This window comes from Oncorhynchus nerka, linkage group LG7 (genome assembly GCF_034236695.1).
Source record: "Oncorhynchus nerka isolate Pitt River linkage group LG7, Oner_Uvic_2.0, whole genome shotgun sequence".
Lineage (NCBI taxonomy): Eukaryota > Metazoa > Chordata > Actinopteri > Salmoniformes > Salmonidae > Oncorhynchus > Oncorhynchus nerka.
In genome coordinates, this window is record NC_088402.1 from 38,066,145 (window position 1) to 38,085,620 (window position 19,476).

At 46.0% G+C, this 19,476-nt stretch overlaps 1 protein-coding gene across 1 annotated transcript in view; it reads right to left on the bottom strand.

The window, feature by feature from the left end:
- Positions 1-19,476, bottom strand: part of LOC115131579 (protein MTSS 1-like) — a 63,273-nt gene that overhangs the window by 28,009 nt on the left and 15,788 nt on the right. The window contains 3 exon segments of the mRNA XM_065020473.1: positions 4,023-4,097; positions 4,727-4,818; positions 5,088-5,172. Of these exon segments, the coding sequence (XP_064876545.1) occupies positions 4,023-4,097; positions 4,727-4,818; positions 5,088-5,172 (252 nt within the window).

A 19,476-nucleotide genomic window follows, 5' to 3' on the forward strand; every position in this document is an offset into this window, starting at 1 on the left:
CCAAACCAGACACCAGGCATCCTCAGTCACCATAAGCAGTCCAAACCAGACACCAGGCATCCTCCGTCACCATAAGCAGTCCAAACCAGACACCAGGCATCTTCAGAGTCACCATAAGCAGTCCAAACCAGACACCAGGCATCCTCAGAGTCACCATAAGCAGTCCAAACCAGACACCAGGCATCCTCAGTCACCATAAGCAGTCCAAACCAGACACCAGGCATCCTCCGTCACCATAAGCAGTCCAAACCAGACACCAGGCATCCTCAGTCACCATAAACAGTCCAAACCAGACACAAGGCATCATCAGTCACCATAAGCAGTCCAAACCAGACACCAGGCATCCTCAGTCACCATAAGCAGTCCAAACCAGACACCAGGCATCCTCAGTCACCATAAGCAGTCCAAACCAGACACCAGGCACCCTCATAGTCACCATAAGCAGTCCAAACCAGACACCAGGCATCCTCAGTCACCATAAGCAGTCCAAACCAGACACCAGGCATCCTCAGAGTCACCATAAGCAGTCCAAACCAGACACCAGGCATCCTCAGAGTCATCATAAGCAGTCCAAACCAGACACCAGGCATCCTCAGAGTCACCATAAGCAGTCCAAACCAGACACCAGGCATCCTCAGTCACCATAAGCAGTCCAAACCAGACACCAGGCATCCTCCGTCACCATAAGCAGTTCAAACCAGACACCAGGTATCCTCATTGTCACCATAAGCAGTCCAAACCAGAACTAGGCATCCTCAGTCACCATAAGCAGTCCAAACCAGACACCAGGCACCCTCATAGTCACCATAAGCAGTCCAAACCAGACACCAGGCATCCTCAGTCACCATAAGCAGTCCAAACCAGACACCAGGCACCCTCATAGTCACCATAAGCAGTCCAAACCAGACACCAGGCATCCTGAGTCACCATAAGCAGTCCAAACCAGACACCAGGCATCTTCAGAGTCACCATAAGCAGTCCAAACCAGACACCAGGCATCCTCAGAGTCACCATAAGCAGTCCAAACCAGACACCAGGCATCCTCAGTCACCATAAGCAGTCCAAACCAGACACCAGGCATCCTCCGTCACCATAAGCAGTCCAAACCAGACACCAGGCATCCTCAGTCACCATAAACAGTCCAAACCAGACACAAGGCATCATCAGTCACCATAAGCAGTCCAAACCAGACACCAGGCATCCTCAGTCACCATAAGCAGTCCAAACCAGACACCAGGCATCCTCAGTCACCATAAGCAGTCCAAACCAGACACCAGGCACCCTCATAGTCACCATAAGCAGTCCAAACCAGACACCAGGCATCCTCAGTCACCATAAGCAGTCCAAACCAGACACCAGGCATCCTCAGAGTCACCATAAGCAGTCCAAACCAGACACCAGGCATCCTCAGAGTCATCATAAGCAGTCCAAACCAGACACCAGGCATCCTCAGAGTCACCATAAGCAGTCCAAACCAGACACCAGGCATCCTCAGTCACCATAAGCAGTCCAAACCAGACACCAGGCATCCTCAGTCACCATAAGCAGTCCAAACCAGACACCAGGCATCCTCAGTCACCATAAACAGTCCAAACCAGACACCAGGCATCCTCAGTCACCATAAGCAGTCCAAACCAGACACCAGGCATCCTCAGTCACCATAAGCAGTCCAAACCAGACACCAGGCATCATCAGTCACCATAAGCAGTCCAAACCAGACACCAGGCATCCTCAGTCACCATAAGCAGTCCAAACCAGACACCAGGCACCCTCATAGTCACCATAAGCAGTCCAAACCAGACACCAGGCATCCTCAGTCACCATAAGCAGTCCAAAGCAGACACCAGGCATCCTCAGAGTCACCATAAGCAGTCCAAACCAGACACCAGGCATCCTCAGAGTCACCATAAGCAGTCCAAACCAGACACCAGGCATCCTCAGTCACCATAAGCAGTCCAAACCAGACACCAGGCATCCTCCGTCACCATAAGCAGTTCAAACCAGACACCAGGTATCCTCATTGTCACCATAAGCAGTCCAAACCAGAACTAGGCATCCTCAGTCACCATAAGCAGTCCAAACCAGACACCAGGCACCCTCATAGTCACCATAAGCAGTCCAAACCAGACACCAGGCATCCTCAGTCACCATAAGCAGTCCAAACCAGACACCAGGCATCCTCAGTCACCATAAGCAGTCCAAACCAGACACCAGGCACCCTCATAGTCACCATAAGCAGTCCAAACCAGACACCAGGCATCCTGAGTCACCATAAGCAGTCCAAACCAGACACCAGGCATCTTCAGAGTCACCATAAGCAGTCCAAACCAGACACCAGGCATCCTCAGAGTCACCATAAGCAGTCCAAACCAGACACCAGGCATCCTCAGTCACCATAAGCAGTCCAAACCAGACACCAGGCATCCTCCGTCACCATAAGCAGTCCAAACCAGACACCAGGCATCCTCAGTCACCATAAACAGTCCAAACCAGACACAAGGCATCATCAGTCATCATAAGCAGTCCAAACCAGACACCAGGCATCCTCAGTCACCATAAGCAGTCCAAACCAGACACCAGGCATCCTCAGTCACCATAAGCAGTCCAAACCAGACACCAGGCACCCTCATAGTCACCATAAGCAGTCCAAACCAGACACCAGGCATCCTCAGTCACCATAAGCAGTCCAAACCAGACACCAGGCATCCTCAGAGTCACCATAAGCAGTCCAAACCAGACACCAGGCATCCTCAGAGTCATCATAAGCAGTCCAAACCAGACACCAGGCATCCTCAGTCACCATAAGCAGTCCAAACCAGACACCAGGCATCCTCAGAGTCACCATAAGCAGTCCAAACCAGACACCAGGCATCCTCAGTCACCATAAGCAGTCCAAACCAGACACCAGGCATCCTCAGTCACCATAAGCAGTCCAAACCAGACACCAGGCATCCTCAGAGTCACCATAAGCAGTGCAAACCAGACACCAGGCATCCTCAGTCAGCATAAGCAGTCCAAACCAGACACCAGGCATCCTCAGTCACCATAAGCAGTCCAAACCAGACACCAGGCATCCTCAGTCACCATAAGCAGTCCAAACCAGACACCAGGCATCCTCAGTCACCATAAGCAGTCCAAACCAGACACCAGGCACCCTCATAGTCACCATAAGCAGTCCAAACCAGACACCAGGCATCCTCAGTCAACATAAGCAGTCCAAACCAGACACCAGGCATCCTCAGTCACCATAAACAGTCCAAACCAGACACCAGGCATCCTCAGTCACCATAAGCAGTCCAAACCAGACACCAGGCATCCTCATAGTCACCATAAGCAGTCCAAACCAGACACCAGGCATCCTCAGTCACCATAAGCAGTCCAAACCAGACACCAGGCATCCTCAGAGTCACCATAAGCAGTCCAAACCAGACACCAGGCATCCTCAGTCACCATAAGCAGTCCAAACCAGACACCAGGCATCCTCCGTCACCATAAGCAGTCCAAACCAGACACCAGGTATCCTCATTGTCACCATAAGCAGTCCAAACCAGAACTAGGCATCCTCAGTCACCATAAGCAGTCCAAACCAGACACGAGGCACCCTCATAGTCACCATAAGCAGTCCAAACCAGACACCAGGCATCCTCAGTCACCATAAGCAGTGCAAACCAGACACCAGGCATCCTCAGTCACCATAAGCAGTCCAAACCAGACACCAGGCATCCTCAGTCACCATAAGCAGTCCAAACCAGACACCAGGCATCCTCCGTCACCATAAGCAGTCCAAACCAGACACCAGGTATCCTCATTGTCACCATAAGCAGTCCAAACCAGAACTAGGCATCCTCAGTCACCATAAGCAGTCCAAACCAGACACCAGGCATCCTCAGAGTCATCATAAGCAGTCCAAACCAGACACCAGGCATCCTCAGAGCACCATAAGCAGTCCAAACCAGACACCAGGCATCCTCAGTCACCATAAGCAGTCCAAACCAGACACCAGGCATCCTCAGTCACCCTACCTTTCTTTGCCTTCTTCTGCAGCTTGAGAGTGTCGGAGGATTTCTTTTTGATCTCCTGACGGGCTTTCTTGTACTCTGTGGAAGGAAGGGAAACACCGTGGACACAACGTGTCGCACATTGCCATTGTCAGTGCTTTGAAGTGCGGCGAACAACCGAAACGATGGCGACTCCTTAAAAAAAAAAAAAACATCTCATTGATCTTTGTTCTGAGGGACTCGCTTCCTGTCGTAACATCAGTATGACAAGTGGTGACTGGAATCAAACCCTGCAACGAGGGACTGCTCTTTTTTTTCTCTACGGGGGAGAACTGAACTCCCAGGTTGGGTATTATTCAGCGGAGAGGGGGATTGGGTTTGAAGTGGTTAGTCGAAGCATATAAAAGCACTGTTGAACTACAGACTAAGTAAAGTAATTCCTTTAAACACAAGGGAGTATGAAGTGCGATATCTAGCTAACCAGAGTGCTACTGCAGTAGATGGAGGTGATGAGTGTATGCAAATTATACTGTACGACTGCAGGCAATAATGGGGTGAAGGAATAGAGTGTAGTGTGGAGAGGTTTGAGAAAGTGTATGTGGTAGAGGTAGTTTACTGTGTGTGTGTGTGTGTGTGTGTGTGTGTGTGTGTGTGTGTGTGTGTGTGTGTGTGTGTGTGTGTGTGTGTGTGTGTGTGTGTGTGTGTGTGTGTGTGTGTGTAGCCCCTACCTTTGGCGTGGTCCTTGTCCAGCGTGTTGGCCACTCTCTTCCACTCCTCCATCTGGTCTTGCAGAGGGTTAATCAAGCAGTCGATGAAAACCCTTGGGGTGGGGATTACAACTCAAATCAAACAGAGTGGAGAATAACGATCCTTAGCAGAGATAATGTACAAAAGACATTTTTGGGGTTGTGTTCCTCTAGGCGTCTGGTGTGTGTAGGCACTGTAAAGCAATTTAATCTCCTCATTTCACTCTGCTTATTTTATTTCACTCTCTGCACAATATGAGCTAATGAGCGCATTCAGACAGATAGAAGGATGGAATAGAGAGAGAAAAGGCAGAACGGAGAGGCGGAGATGACGGTGACTCACATGGAGAACTGCCTGAGCTTGGCCTCGATGCTCCGGTGCCTCATACACATCCTGGTGAGGGCTGAACCGATGTCTCTGGTGCCGCCTGAAACCAGACCAACAACACAATCTGTCAGACAGAGATGGTTGAAGAGGGATCTCATCTCACGTTATGGTTTGTAATGATTTGCTATTCCCTAGACAAATGATTGAAGGTTGTTGTCGTTATTGAACAGGTTCACAAATGTATCCATGAGCAAAATCACAAACATTCAGAGGATGCGTAGAAGTGCTTTCATATTAAACTATGATATCACTGATATGAACATTTTACAGCCGATTCCATTGTCAATCGCTTTGTGTTACAGCTTCAAAGAACTGATAGAGATGTAAGAGCGCAACAGTGAAAACTGCAGTAAGCAAAATACTACAAGTATCTCATATGCTTTATCCCCGAGGACAACATCTATGACTCATAGTGTCCTTATATGTAAATGAACAGGAGAGTTAGTTTCACAGTGGAGGGCTGAAGCAACAGAGGTCCTTTTGACAGGGGTCAAAAGACAGGCAGAGCACATCACTTAGCTGACATGGTGGTTTCTCAAAATGATACTACTTTTAACACACCCGTCCCATTTGGCCTGGTCTGTCTAAGTCTAGGACTATCAGGAGCTTGCTGGGGGAAAAGGTAGGACACGGTTCATTGCGTCACTCACTGACACACACACAGAGCTCTAATCACTTAAGTGTGACCGTTCGTGTTTTTTGTGAAAAGCAAACAAAGCCTATGACCTCACCTCTCCGGATAAAAAGGAGAGAGTAGAGGAGGAGGGTGTGAAGTGTTGAACGATTCCTCGCCAGAAGAAAAAGTAATGTCATCTTCCACAAAGCCCCTCTGGTTTCCCTTGACAGTAAAAAAAGCCCCACCTCTTCTCAACCCCCCCTGTACTGACTGACTAGGACTCAACAGTAGCAGACTAGTAGTAGCTAATAGCTATACAGGAACCATGGGACAGATGGCCACTCTCTCCCCCAGACAGAGACTCCCTCCTGGGTTATTGTTCCACAGATTCAGGCCTTACCCAGGCTGCTCTATGGGAGGAGGAAGTTCTTCAAAAACATTCCATTATAACAAGTGGGTGTGTGATTCAATGGTGCAGTGGACAATGGAATGGCCAGATACACTGTAGCTAATTTATTGAGTTCTGCATTGTATTGCTGCACTTGCTGATGGACATCATTTCAAACCGTGGGCAATGCAGAAAATAGCTTGTGCATTTAGTCATTACTGTAAAATAAAATAGTTTTTCAACAGTATTTTACCCAATTCAGTACATGCTCTTATGATGTTTCTCAAACCAAATACATTTCATACTCGAAATACATTTCAGCGGACTGTCACTGATCGCCTAGGAAGTACCGTGATATATTTCAATATCCATAGCTTGGGTTTAAGTCGATGAATTATTAAAACACCATTCATGTCTATTCATCCAACCATGAACTGGTGCTCACAATCATTAGTGGCCATGGTTCACATTCTAAGCTCCTTTCCATATCTTCCTCATCTATCATTCAGTAGGTTTCTGTGTATTGGTTGTCTGACTGTCGTCACTCTGTTTGCATGACCACTCCATCATCCATCTACTATTGCATTAACAGAACTGTAATAATGTGCTGTGGTTTGATATTTCCATATGTTATTGTATGGTGTGGTATTTCTTACCGATATTTCCATCTGCCGAGATTGGCCATGTAAAGCTATTAAAAATGAATGGGGGAGTTACATCTTTTAAGGGGGTTGCGATATTGTGTTACTGTAATGAACACGAGGGGAGACAGAGAGCTGGTTTCAAGCGCAGGGCGCAGCAGGTGTTTATTGCAAAAGACCACAGGAGGAGGCAGGTAGCTGGGTCTAAGGGCAGGCAGAAGGTCATACACAGGGGGTCCAAAGGGCAACAGTACAGGCAGGGAAAAGGCTAGTAACAGAGTCCGGGAGATCAGGCAATAGCTAGATAACAGGAAATCCGACAGGCTAAAGTACAGGCAGGGAAAAGGCAAAAGGCGTCGTTAGTGAGGCAGGCGAAAAACATCATACACGGGAGGAGTACATCACAGGGAAAACAGAGCTCCGAAAGACGTGTCACAAAACAAACAATACCTCACAGTGATGGGGTGCGAAGAACAGAAAAGTGTGAGATAATGACATACAGGTGTGTGAACAGGTGATTAGAATTCAGGCGATTGGGATCTGGAGAGTGAGCTTCGTTCAGGGGATCTGGGTGTTTGGGAGTGTGAACTGCGTTCCGGGGATCTGCGTGTGTGTGGGTGTGAGTTGGAAGCAGATGTTACAGTATTATGTAAAGATAGGATCTTAATTTGATCCCCCTGTTGCAGGATAACTTTTAAAACATGTAGTGTATTTGAGGTTTAAACCACTTCTGAAGATTGTAATTTCCACTTCGAAATGTCAGACTTGATTTCCCCTTACGAAAGAATGAATCAACGCCTATAAAAACGTCCATGAATTATAATCCACATAATAATTCACATTTCTTGTTGCTGCAGGATTATTTTCCTGCTGTAGCAAACTGGCTCAAATTAGGATCCTACATCTGTAAAGTGCTCCTTCAGTTCAACAACTGTTCGGGGGATAATGACTCCTGTCCTATTATGTATCTGTGTGTAACATGGAGCTCTTTATTTTCAAGTACCCACTGGACATCCAGATCTATAACTGTAAGTTTTGTCTCTTATAGGAGCGTATGATGCCAAACTCAGAAGTTAGCTGCAGATGGATTAATACAGTTGTATCCTATCCTATCACTCGCTCCACTGCCATTCAAATCTCTGCATTTCTGTAGAAGCAGTGAAAAGTTATGTTTTTCTAACATGAGCTCTTCAGTGCCTTGTCAATATGACAGGTCTCCAGCAAAAGGCCAGACAGCAACGACGGGGAAAAATAAAATTTTCCACCCCAGGATGCTCGAGGGTTGCCATGGAGACCGCGGCAGTAAACATAAATCTCTCTCCATCTCACTCCTTATCGCTCTCTACATACAGAACAAATGTATCGGACTTCCTCTGCTGAACAGCATCCATCTGTAATAAAGCTCCAGCTCCTCCCTAATGCATTATACCACAGTTCTGACCATTCAACTCTTTCTCAACACAGTCTTTCGCTCACAATCTTACATAGTGAGCAGTGTTTATATGCTACAGTACTTTGGGTGGTGGTGTGTTTACATCTAATTGAAATCCAGAAGACCTTTGGAAAATTCCGGACATATTTCCTGCTCCACGCACACAAAACACACACACACATGGGCATGCAGCCCCCCCCATCTCCTCACATCCCCTCCACACACGCACATACTGTCTCCTACTCCTAGTATGTGAAGTCCTGCCCCTACACTACCAGTCTCAGAAAAATCTCCTGACCCCCAAATCTATAAATAACCTGGTTGGTTGGCGCGGGGGCTCTGGTTGCCAGGATCCCTCATGAATAGCTGATGTATGGAATAGCACTCCTTATTAATAGCTGTGACATGGGGGCCCTGTGGCATGATGAGCACTGCATTGCAGCAACACCTTCCTTCTTTCTCACCCTCTCCTCACGCCCTCTCTCACCCCCCCCTTCCCTCTCCCCTTCTCTCACCTTCAGTGAGTTACCTCTTCTCTCCTCCTCTCTCCTCTCCTCCTCTTTGATGCAGGAGGAAGATTGCATCTGATGTCTCCATCTGTCAGTATGGTCGTTGTAGTATGACAGAGCATTTCAGTAGAAACATATAGACATAGCCTATTCATATTGAAGACAACTAGTACCTGTCTATGCTGATGTATCATTTGTAGATGACAAATTATTCACTGAGTGCTAATGAACTTGGTCGACAGACACTAACAACACTAACACTAACACAAATCCTTTTTATGAGCTTTGTCGTAAAATATCTACAAGGGTTTGGATCTAGTTGCGGAACAATCGGCCCAGAATAGTTTGAAAGGGACCTACAGAAAGCATGACTCCAATATACTACAAACCAGAAAGGAACCTACATAGCTAGCTACAGCATAGGCTCTCAGAGTGCTTGAAATATACAGAGCAATGGAAGCTGGTAGGGTTTGTGTGAAATGGCACCCTATTTTCTATATAGTGCACTACTTTTGACCAGAGCCCTGTGGAAAGTAGTGCACTATATAGGGAATAGGGTGCCATTTAGGATGTAGTTTAGTGCTGCCACGCTGTGCTGACTTTGCAGGCTGGCCAACGCCCTCTGGCCAAACAGGCCACATCTGACACACACGTATTGATCACAGCAGAGTTGGTGGCATTTTATTGACAATCAGCCTGATCGATTCACCTCTTTGTCCAGACCAGAGCCAACAGTTTAGTGTGTTTACCAACCTGTGTCGCCATAATTCTGTCTGGTCCAGACAAGACAGCCAAATGTAGATGTCAATGTATGTTTTTGGCCCAGGGACCAAAGTCGTTAAGCGCAATAGTTAGCTAACTGTGTCCGTAAAGATATGTATAGAGATTCAGAACTTTTGTGAAACAGCTGAGTTACAAATATATGACAAATCAAAATTGGACGGTCTTCAGAGATAGATGGGAGGGTTTGAGGGTAGCTGAAGAATGGGATTAAAAACAAACAAAAGATAACTATTGTAAAAGGCATTGTGTCCGTAAAATATATATAGTATGTATAGCTGGAAGTAGAAGCCTAAGTGTTATTGTCCATTAGTTCACTACAATTAGGGGATGGGTGGTAATGTGAGGGAAAAAATAAAAAATAATTGAACAAAATCTACATAGTATGTCACTGACTACTATATCAAGATCAGTGGGACAATCAGAGAGTGATGCTTTACGGCACATTCTTCTTCTAGCTATTTCGAATGTTGTTCTATCTGCTGTGTATTTCCTTAGGTTACTCTGAAAGCCCATTCAACCACCTGCCTCTATATTTCAGTGCATCAGCCTCCTCCTGAGTAGCTAACAGGAACGGAGCTGTTCTTTCCCTCTCCCACTGACGCTCACACAACGTGACAGGGCATGAGGAATGTGTGGTGTCTCTCAAGGATGCTGTGGTGTGGAGTGTGTGTGTGTGTGTGTGTGGCCTGGGATGGGCAAGGCAGGGCCGCAAACAAGCACAGACCGCAGGCATGAATACTCACCACACTGCTACTGGTAGTCAGACGCCTACTCAGGGAGGAAAATACAAACTGGAGATGAGAAACAGTCGTGTAGACTTTGTTTTGTCTGTGGTTTGTTTTGAATGGATTGTTGTGGGTGTAAATGTGGGAAGGCTCTGATGGGAGGGAAACTGAAACTGAGACTAAATTAACCCTAGCTCGGCTGAGCACCATATTTAAGCTACCAACAACCCAGCTTTTCTTGATCGTGAAACACAACACTGTCTATATATCTGCTTAGATACAGCAGTGTCCTACAATGGCCCTTTCATAAGACGGGAGTCTGGGAAGGCAGGCGGAACTGTCCCTGTCCCTCTGTGTTAGCCTGTGTTAACGTGTGACGCTACGCTAGTGCTAGCGCCATCCCAGCCTCGGCGCCGCAGGGGACTATAGCGGAGGCAGAGAACTGGGACGGGGAATTGGAGCAGATGAGGACATGGCCGAGGCTGAGAGATGGGGCCAGACGGAGCCATAGACCCCATGCTTACAACGGAAATGATGAGGATGGTACAACGTGGCAGTGGTTTCATTCAGTTCACCACCATGAAGCTAACTCTTTTAGATTTGATGTGTCTGGGCTTTGGCTTTGTTTTTTAAATCGAGGCAATTGTCATGAGGCCTATTGTAGCCAGGGAAATGGATAGAGCAATGTGGTACTAATCCCTTCCTCCACCAAATCTGACATTTTATTAACTTTATTAAGAAAGTAAGGAGTATAAGCCGCTGCCTTGAAATAGAGAAAAGTCACCCAAGGTCCGATGTTTTTAGCTAAACAGAACTATTTTTCACATTTCCTCACATTTGAGGAAAAGGTTGTGGTTAAAGTTTGCAAATTCTACTGCAAAATCGCCAGCGACACCACTATGCTAACAGTCGTGACAACCTGTGAAGTCAACAAAAACACCTAATTGTGATCATGTCACAATTACTGCTGAGGAAGCTCTGATTGGCTGAGAGACGATGGCCAGGTCCAATCATGACACAGTGGAATATCTGAAAGCTGTCAATATCAAATCCCTCTGACAGTCTTGGATGGTGTTACGTCAGTTCGTTACAGGCGACAAGGTCATCTTAACTCCTTTTAAAAATTCCTCACCCGTAGTGTTCCTCATCAAGACAGTGAGGGCGGAAACTAATGAACCGCACATTCCGAATAGCTTCAAGGGTGGGGGTACAGTCTTCACATTCCTCCAAGATTCTTTAAATAAGATCCCAAAGAACCCCCTAACCTCCTTCCCTCCCACTCATCATATCACCCCATTAGCCCAGTTTATAGCCCTGTAGAGCCCAGTCAACCTTCATACCATAGCAGGTGGTGTCTGTATGACTGTGCAGACTCTACAAGATAGACTGCAGTGCAGTCTGTATCAGACCTGGGTTCAAATAATATAAATATTATTTCAAATACTTAAGCTGAGCTTTTAAGCTGAGCTTGATTGAGCTCACCTGGCACAAGGGAACCAATGGTACTTAGTCCCAAAAGTGCAAAATTGCAAACCATGCCCGCAGGTTCAATCAAATCCTAAACGTATTTGAAACGAAAACAAATATTAGGCTATTTGAACCCAGGTTTTGGTCTCTATGCAACTGTGCAGACTATCAGATTGAAGAAGGCTCTCCCTTCTATATTAGGTACATTGGCACCTGGTGGTCCTGTAGCTGCCTGGGGCTGGGGGGGGCATAGAGACTGGACTACTTACTGACAGCTGAGAGTAGGGATGGTAGACAGGACGGCTATAGGAATGCAGGCAGACATAAAGCCCTAGAGGACGGGTAGGGCTGGCTGGGCCAAGGAGTTCGAAGAGACATCACAGCCTCTTGGTATTTCCTCATAAGGGCTTTTGAGGATGGCTCTATTTACTAAGAGACGACTGGGAGAGAGAAAGTGTCTCGCAAACTGTGAGGGTAAGACAAACTGAGGGCACATCTTGTGAAAACCAAAGCAGGCCACATGGAAGACTGTGGGACTAATATGAAATTCAACTGATGTTAAGTGCAGCAGTTAGGGTGTGGTTTCAAATAACATTCAGTTTGACAGGATTCTGTTTTCTTTTTCTTAATTGCAGTATAACTATGCAGGTCAACCAATCAAGACAACATTATGTATTAATCCAGTACATCCCTCCCATCATTGTATTCCACTCCAGGGTTGTATTAACTACGCATCAAATAGAAGAAAACGGACTGAAACAGGGAGGGACTACCTGAACTTGCCCAATAAGAAAGACTAGTTTTTGTTTTGTTTTCTGTTGCAAAAATGTTTTGCTACGGTGTGGCCAGATGAATATGACCCAGTTCTTGTCACTAGTCTCTAACCAAAATCAATTCCCTCATTGGAGCAGTAATCTGTAGCTAAAGCCACCAGTGAGGAAAGGAAAACACTTTTCCACTGGCAGCCTCAGTCACTACTACCCATTGGCATTACACTCATGGCTCTGTTTCCTGTGTGTGTACTGCAGCTGAATGCTAAAAGAATAAGCCCCAGAGTATCCATCACACACACACACACACACACACACACACACACACACACACACACACACACACACACACACACACACACTCTCTCTTCAATCTCTTCATTTGGTTCTCACTCCATTTGTCGTCTTCCAGCCCCCTGCCACAGAGGCCTAGTTCTCTTCTTTTCATCCCTCAGTCTTTGACACACATATCTGGGTCCGGGTCTGGGATTATTCACCGGACTTAATGAGCGACAATGTGACACCGTCTAGTCCTAGTTGCGAGATGACCCGGACCGCGGCTGAAAGACATCTAGGGCTAAAATAAATGTGGTCCTAATCCCCATTTTACTCATGTCTTTTATGGCCTACCCACATAACCAGGCCAAATCTGAACAAGAAGGGACACCGTTATGATGATAAGCCTATGTTGAGCTATCGTCAGGTAAAAGTTAATGGGCAGGAGAAAACAGAGCCATGATGAAATGAAGGACAAAATAAAGCGTCTACAACCTTGACGACCAGGGAGTAATGGAGGTTTGAAAGGAGAGCACTTAAAACGTAGGTTGTTCTTCTTAAAACCTAGACAATTCCACTGCACTGTACCTAGCCTTCGTAATCAGCTGTGATTAGCATAGTTATTTGGTGAGGCGCCGCTCGCTTTGTTACCCACCTTATCTCCCCATACGAGGGGCTGGTGCGTGGCACGCTTATTTTGGGTAGACGGTTAATTGGTGTTTATTCACTTTGAAACGCGAGTGAGGCGGTGGGGGTAACGTTACCGACGGGAACGCTTCCCGTACCCCACTCGCCTTTAATTAGCTTTCATTTATTGAAAAAACATTGATGTAATTCTTAGAGAGGTAGAAATGAAAAGGCCCTCCGACACAATGAAGACAACAGCCAACTCGTTTCACGCCAAAAATGATCCCAATGGAAACGGTTATATTAGAGGATCCTTTGAATGTGTCACTGTCCTCGTCCTCCTAGTTCCCTCCTTCATCCTCTAGTGCAGCAAGATATCATCCGGTCTGTTTCATTAATTCTGTTGGGGCTTTGAAATTAGACAGAGAAGCAGGATGGAGGAGGATGTAGGTCACATCCTGCTATCCAGTGTGCTTGCTTGCGCTCACTCACTCTCACTCACTCACTCTCACTCAGCCCTGCTAGATTCCTAATCAGTTCCTGCGCTATCGTCATGTCTTTTCCCATACACATGCATGTCTGATATGGAAATATCAGGCTAGCGCATCGGGGTTGATCGTGCATTGTGATCGTGCCCTCAGGGTAGCATAGATTTAATGAGGCCCAATTTCCGGAGCGGGACTGAACTCTTCTGACCGGCTGGCTTCTGGATCCCTGGCTAGCCTCGAAAGCAAAACGCCTACTAAACAAACCAGCCATGAATTCATCATATCAGACCAGAGAGAGAGAGAGGGGTGTTTTGTATTCAAGTTATTTTATGTCTATTAAGAGAATTGGGCCACAGCCAAAGTGTGCGTGGTCTGCATGGTTGAAGCCTGTTGAGGCCATGCTCTATAACACTTTAATAAACAGTGGATACAACTTGGAAATGAAGAACATTGGGAGTATGACAGTGCAACATCTACGCCCTGATAGGTACGGCTACTCCCAGGATCAAATGAACTCAGTTACTCCTCTTTAGAAGTACCCAATTCATCCCACTACAGTGTTTCTGAAGCAATAGAACATGTTTCCCTATATGTAGTCCCATCAAAGAAGAAAACTAAATGCATACAAAGTAACTCAACTGATTTCTGAATTCCCAGCAACCAGAGAAAGCACTTAATATAATACTAACGCACACGTCTTCATTGACTGTCCCAGAATGTGCACACTGTGATTCATATCACCGTTCCATCATGTTTACCACACAGAGCCTGCTTCAGGCACAACGCCACTCTATGTTTGGGCCTCCGCTGCCTAACCTGTGGCTTTGATCTGACGATAGCATCTAGTATAGCGTTCTATCTATCTAGTATATATTGGATCTAGGGCAATCTGCAGTATCTTTGGAATTATGCTCTCTCTAGCTAGCTGCCTGAAGGCTTGCCAACATGTGAGTGGCGCTGTTTGTGGAAATTGTGTCGGACGAGGTGTGTGTTGTTTGTGCACCACGAAAGCAGTGATGGATGTATTCTAACTGTGGTGTGCAACAAAGCACTGAGAAAAGGTTGTCAGACAACCCTACCCCCTTCCATACAGTAACCGTGTCCCTTCCTGAGGTACTCTCATTTTAAAATACTATGCTGCAGTGTTCTAGGAACATTGTATATTTAGGCTAATGTGAGACAACAACAGTGCATTTATGGAAATGGTACACCGTGAGAGTTAACACAAACACTACCGAGTTTACTGTAAACTGTCACAATGCGGGATTCGAATCCCACATATTCTAAATGGAACATAGTGTTTCTGAGGTAGAAGAGGTTAGCTGCTCTCTTTTACACTCCACCCAAGCACTATGTTCTGTTGCTACCAGCATTGTCTAGCCGAGCATCCGGTTCATGTTCAATGACAACATGTTTTGGCAAAAAGATAGGTGAAACTGGGAGTCGATCAAGAGATCAGTGACCTATCAACTTTGTTTTGACCTAAATTCAACGTTATTTTTTATTTGAATCCCGCAACTCAAAAGTCACAACCCAAGTGTGAATGATTGAATTATTGAGTGTGAATTATTGAAGAGCTATTCAACCTTTACTAGATGCTCTGTTCCCCTGGTGACCACTAAACTCTCCCTGGCATCTCTTCTCCCTGTGGGCTCTCACCAGACAACATGCTTCAGACAATGGACAATAGTGTATAAACAAGTAGAGTAGTATCTCATAACGTGGGCTTCACATTTCATGACAATGACAAGTGCCCTTGGCGATTGAAAGATCTTGTAGAGAGTTGAGAGCATCTTGTCGGGCTGTATCACCGCCTGGTATGGCAACTGCACTGCCCACAACCACAAGGCTCTCCAGAGGGTGGTGCGGTATGCACAACCCGTCCCCGGGGACAAATGACCTGCCCTCCAGGACACCTACAGCACCAGATGTCACAGGAAGGCCAAAAATATCATCAAGGACAACAACCACCCGAGCCACTGCCTTTTCACTCCGCTACCATCCGGAAGTCAAGGTCAGTACAGGTGCATCAAAGCTGGGACCGAGGGACTGAAAAACAGCTTCTATCTCAAGGCCATCAGACTGTGAAACAGCCATCACCAGCACAGAGAGGCTGCTGCCTACATACAGACTTGAAATCATTTGTCACTTTAATACATGGATCACTAGTCACTTTAATAATGCCACTTTAATAATGTTTACATATCTTGCATTAGTCATATATATATATATATATATATATACTGTATTTTATACGATCTATTGCATCTTGCCTATGCCGCCCAGTCATCCCTCATCCATATCTTTAAATGTATATATTCTTATTCCATCCCCTTACTTAGATTTGTCTGTATTAGTTGTTGTGGAATTGTTAGATTACTGTTACTGCACTGTTGGAACTAGAAGCACAAGCATTTCACTACACTCACAATAACATCTGCTAATCATGTGTATGTGACAAATAAAACAAATATTTTTTATTTGATTCTTAGGAGGTTTTTACCATGGAGCTCCTCATACATCTACACCTCTAACCACAGATCAGATTCCCCTACACCAACCTTGACCATTAGGAAGCAAAATACAATATCTGACCCTGGACCAGTTCTATCACCAACTTCTACCATCTACTCCATTGTGGCTACACAACTACCGGGCTATACTGGGCCTTGGTAACAGACCAACATTTTTACATTTACATTTGAGTCATTTACCAGATGCTCTTATTCTATCTGAAGATAGCTAAGTGAGACAACCACATCACATTCATAGTAAATACATTTTTATAGTAGATATCAACAGACGTAAGGTCGGTAAATTATGCTGTTTGATTCACACTAACGAGCAGAGGCGAGCAGGGCTTCATAACTAATTAAACGGGGGTGGGGGTGATGTGAAGTACATGAAAGAACACAGAGACTCACCTGCTGGGTGATCCTAGTTAATAATTCAAGCATGTACTCTGGCTGTACGGTCAGCTGGGGGAGAACATAGCCAAACACGCTACAGGAGAAAGGGCAACGTGGATAGTTGGATGCAGGTATTCAGCTATTTTCACGATCATCTTGGTAACAAAAAATGACAGTCGCTGTTTTATTACATCGATTGAGCGTGCTTCGCCAGCTACCCAGCTATCACACACTGCTTGCATGAGAATTAGATAGCAAAATGTTTGAGGATGCCACAATTGAGGGTGTTGAATGATAACAACTGGATTAAACAAAATGCATGCATGGATGAGAGAGAGAGAAAGTGTATGTGTGTGAGAGAGATAGATAGAGAGAGAGAGAGAGAGAGAGAGAGAGATGCGAAAGGAGAGTGCGAAAGGAGTCGTTATACCACCTTCTTACAGTATATCATATGGTGCCATAAGCTATGGGTTTATGTCAACACTTCTATCTTTCATACAGGCTACCACTGACCACTTCACACATCACAAGCAGTCTGAGAATACTTGTCATTTATGCCTCAGATCCTTCTACTAGCCTAGCCAACCATGTAAATTGCATCACACACATAGCACTGAATCTGCGGGAGGCATTTCATGTATGCATCTAGAGAAGCAGAGCACATTCCCTCCCCTCCAAACATACTGACAGTTGATCAAGTGCTCAGTGACGTCAGGAACTCCGCCTGCTGTTGCTATGCTACAGCCCACATCAGCCTGCTTGTATTTACATTATTACACACTCAATTAATGCCAGTATAATCTATATGGAGGGGGACAGGTGGGGCTTGTTGCCCTATCAACTCTGCCAGACCACACACATTGGAACACATTCGACTTTCCTTTCCTCATGTCCTTTCATTCGTGGCCTCCGACATGTGAATGCATGGAATATGATTTTGCCTTGATACATTCCCCTATGAAGTCTTTTCAGACCAGTAGGTGTGAAGGATGGGAGATGACGGAAGGAGGATATTTGAGACAAGTCCTTTCAGATCAGTGGAAGTAGAGGAAAGGAGACAAGGGTAGGAGGACATTTGAGACCGTTCGGGAACAAGTCCTTTCAGATCAGTGGCACTGAAGGAGAAGAGATGAGGTTAGGAGGATATGAGATTGTTGGAACGTGGCCACTGAGTTGAGCGTAGAGTAGATACATAGTGGTCTCCTGTTTCCCAGAGTACATTATGGGACATGGGTTCAGGGGTGAACGAGCCAGCCATGACACTATAGGGCAGTTTAGGCACGCAACAGGAAGAGACCTGGCCACACCATTGCCACAAACCGACTTTTCCGTGAACTGCAGGGAGAATACACTTTTAGGTCGAGTGCAACGCCTAGGATTTATCCCTCAACCATTACTTCATTATCTAATGGAATCTACTGAGGTTTCTCTAATTTAATCATTTATGATCTTGTGGCAAACAACTCATGTAAAATTATTCGGAAGAAACATACCCTTTGCTGTAGATTTCACCCACAGGGTAGCGGTGGGTGGGTCGGGAGTAGAGCTTCATAGAGCTACAAAGATTTGAGGTGAAGCTGTGGGCTTAGAAAGAGAGACTGCAGGGACTACAGGGAGGTTTACTTTGAGGGTGAGCTGCTAGGTTGAATGTTGTTAAAATTGGACAGTGGCCAAAACTGCCAGGTAAGTCTGTCAGGCTTAGCTACTAAGGAAAGTAGATTCAGCAAAATCAACCCAAAAATTGAATTAATTAACAAAATGTGATTTACTAAACTCAGCAAAAAAAGAAATGCCCCTTCTTCAGGACCCTGTCTTTCAAAGATAATTAGTAAAAATCCAAATAACTTCACAGATCTTCATTGTAAAGGGTTTAAACACTGTTTCCCATGCTTGTTCAATGAACCATAAACAATTAATGAACATGCACCTTAAGACACTAACAGTTATCAGACGGTAGGCAATTAAGGTCACAGTTATGAAAACTTAGGACACTAAAGAGGCCTTTCTACTGACTCTGAAAAACACAAAAAGAAAGATGACCAGGGTCCCTGCTCATCTGCGTGAACATGCCTTAGGCATGCTGCAAGGAGGCATGAGGACTGCAGATGTGGCCAGGGCAATAAATTGCAATGTCCGTACTGTGAGACGCCTAAGACAGTGCTACAGGGAGACAGGAGGGACAGCTGATCGTCCTCGCGGTGGCATACCACGTGTAACAACACCTGCACAGGATTGGCACATCCGAACATCACACCTGCGGGACAGGTACAGGATGGCAACAACAACTGCTCGAGTTACACCAGGAATGCACAATCCCTCCATCAGTGCTCAGAATGTCTGCAATAGGCTGAGAGAGGCTGGACTGAGGGCTTATAGGCCTGTTGTAAGGCAGGTCCTCACCAGACATTACCGGCAACAAACCCACGGTCAATGGACCAGACAGGAATGGCAAGAAGTGCTCTTCACTGACGAGTCGCGGTTTTGTCTCACCAGGGGTGATGGTCGGATTCGCATTTATCGTCGAAGGAATGAGCGTTACACCGAGGCCTGTACTCTGGAGCGGAATCGATTTGGAGGTGGAGGGTCCGTCATGGTCTGGGGCGGTGTGTCACAGCATCATCGGACTGAGCTTGTTGTCATTGCAGGCAATCTCAACGCTGTGCGTTACAGGGAAGACATCCTCCTCCCTCAAGTGGTACCCTTCCTGCTGGCT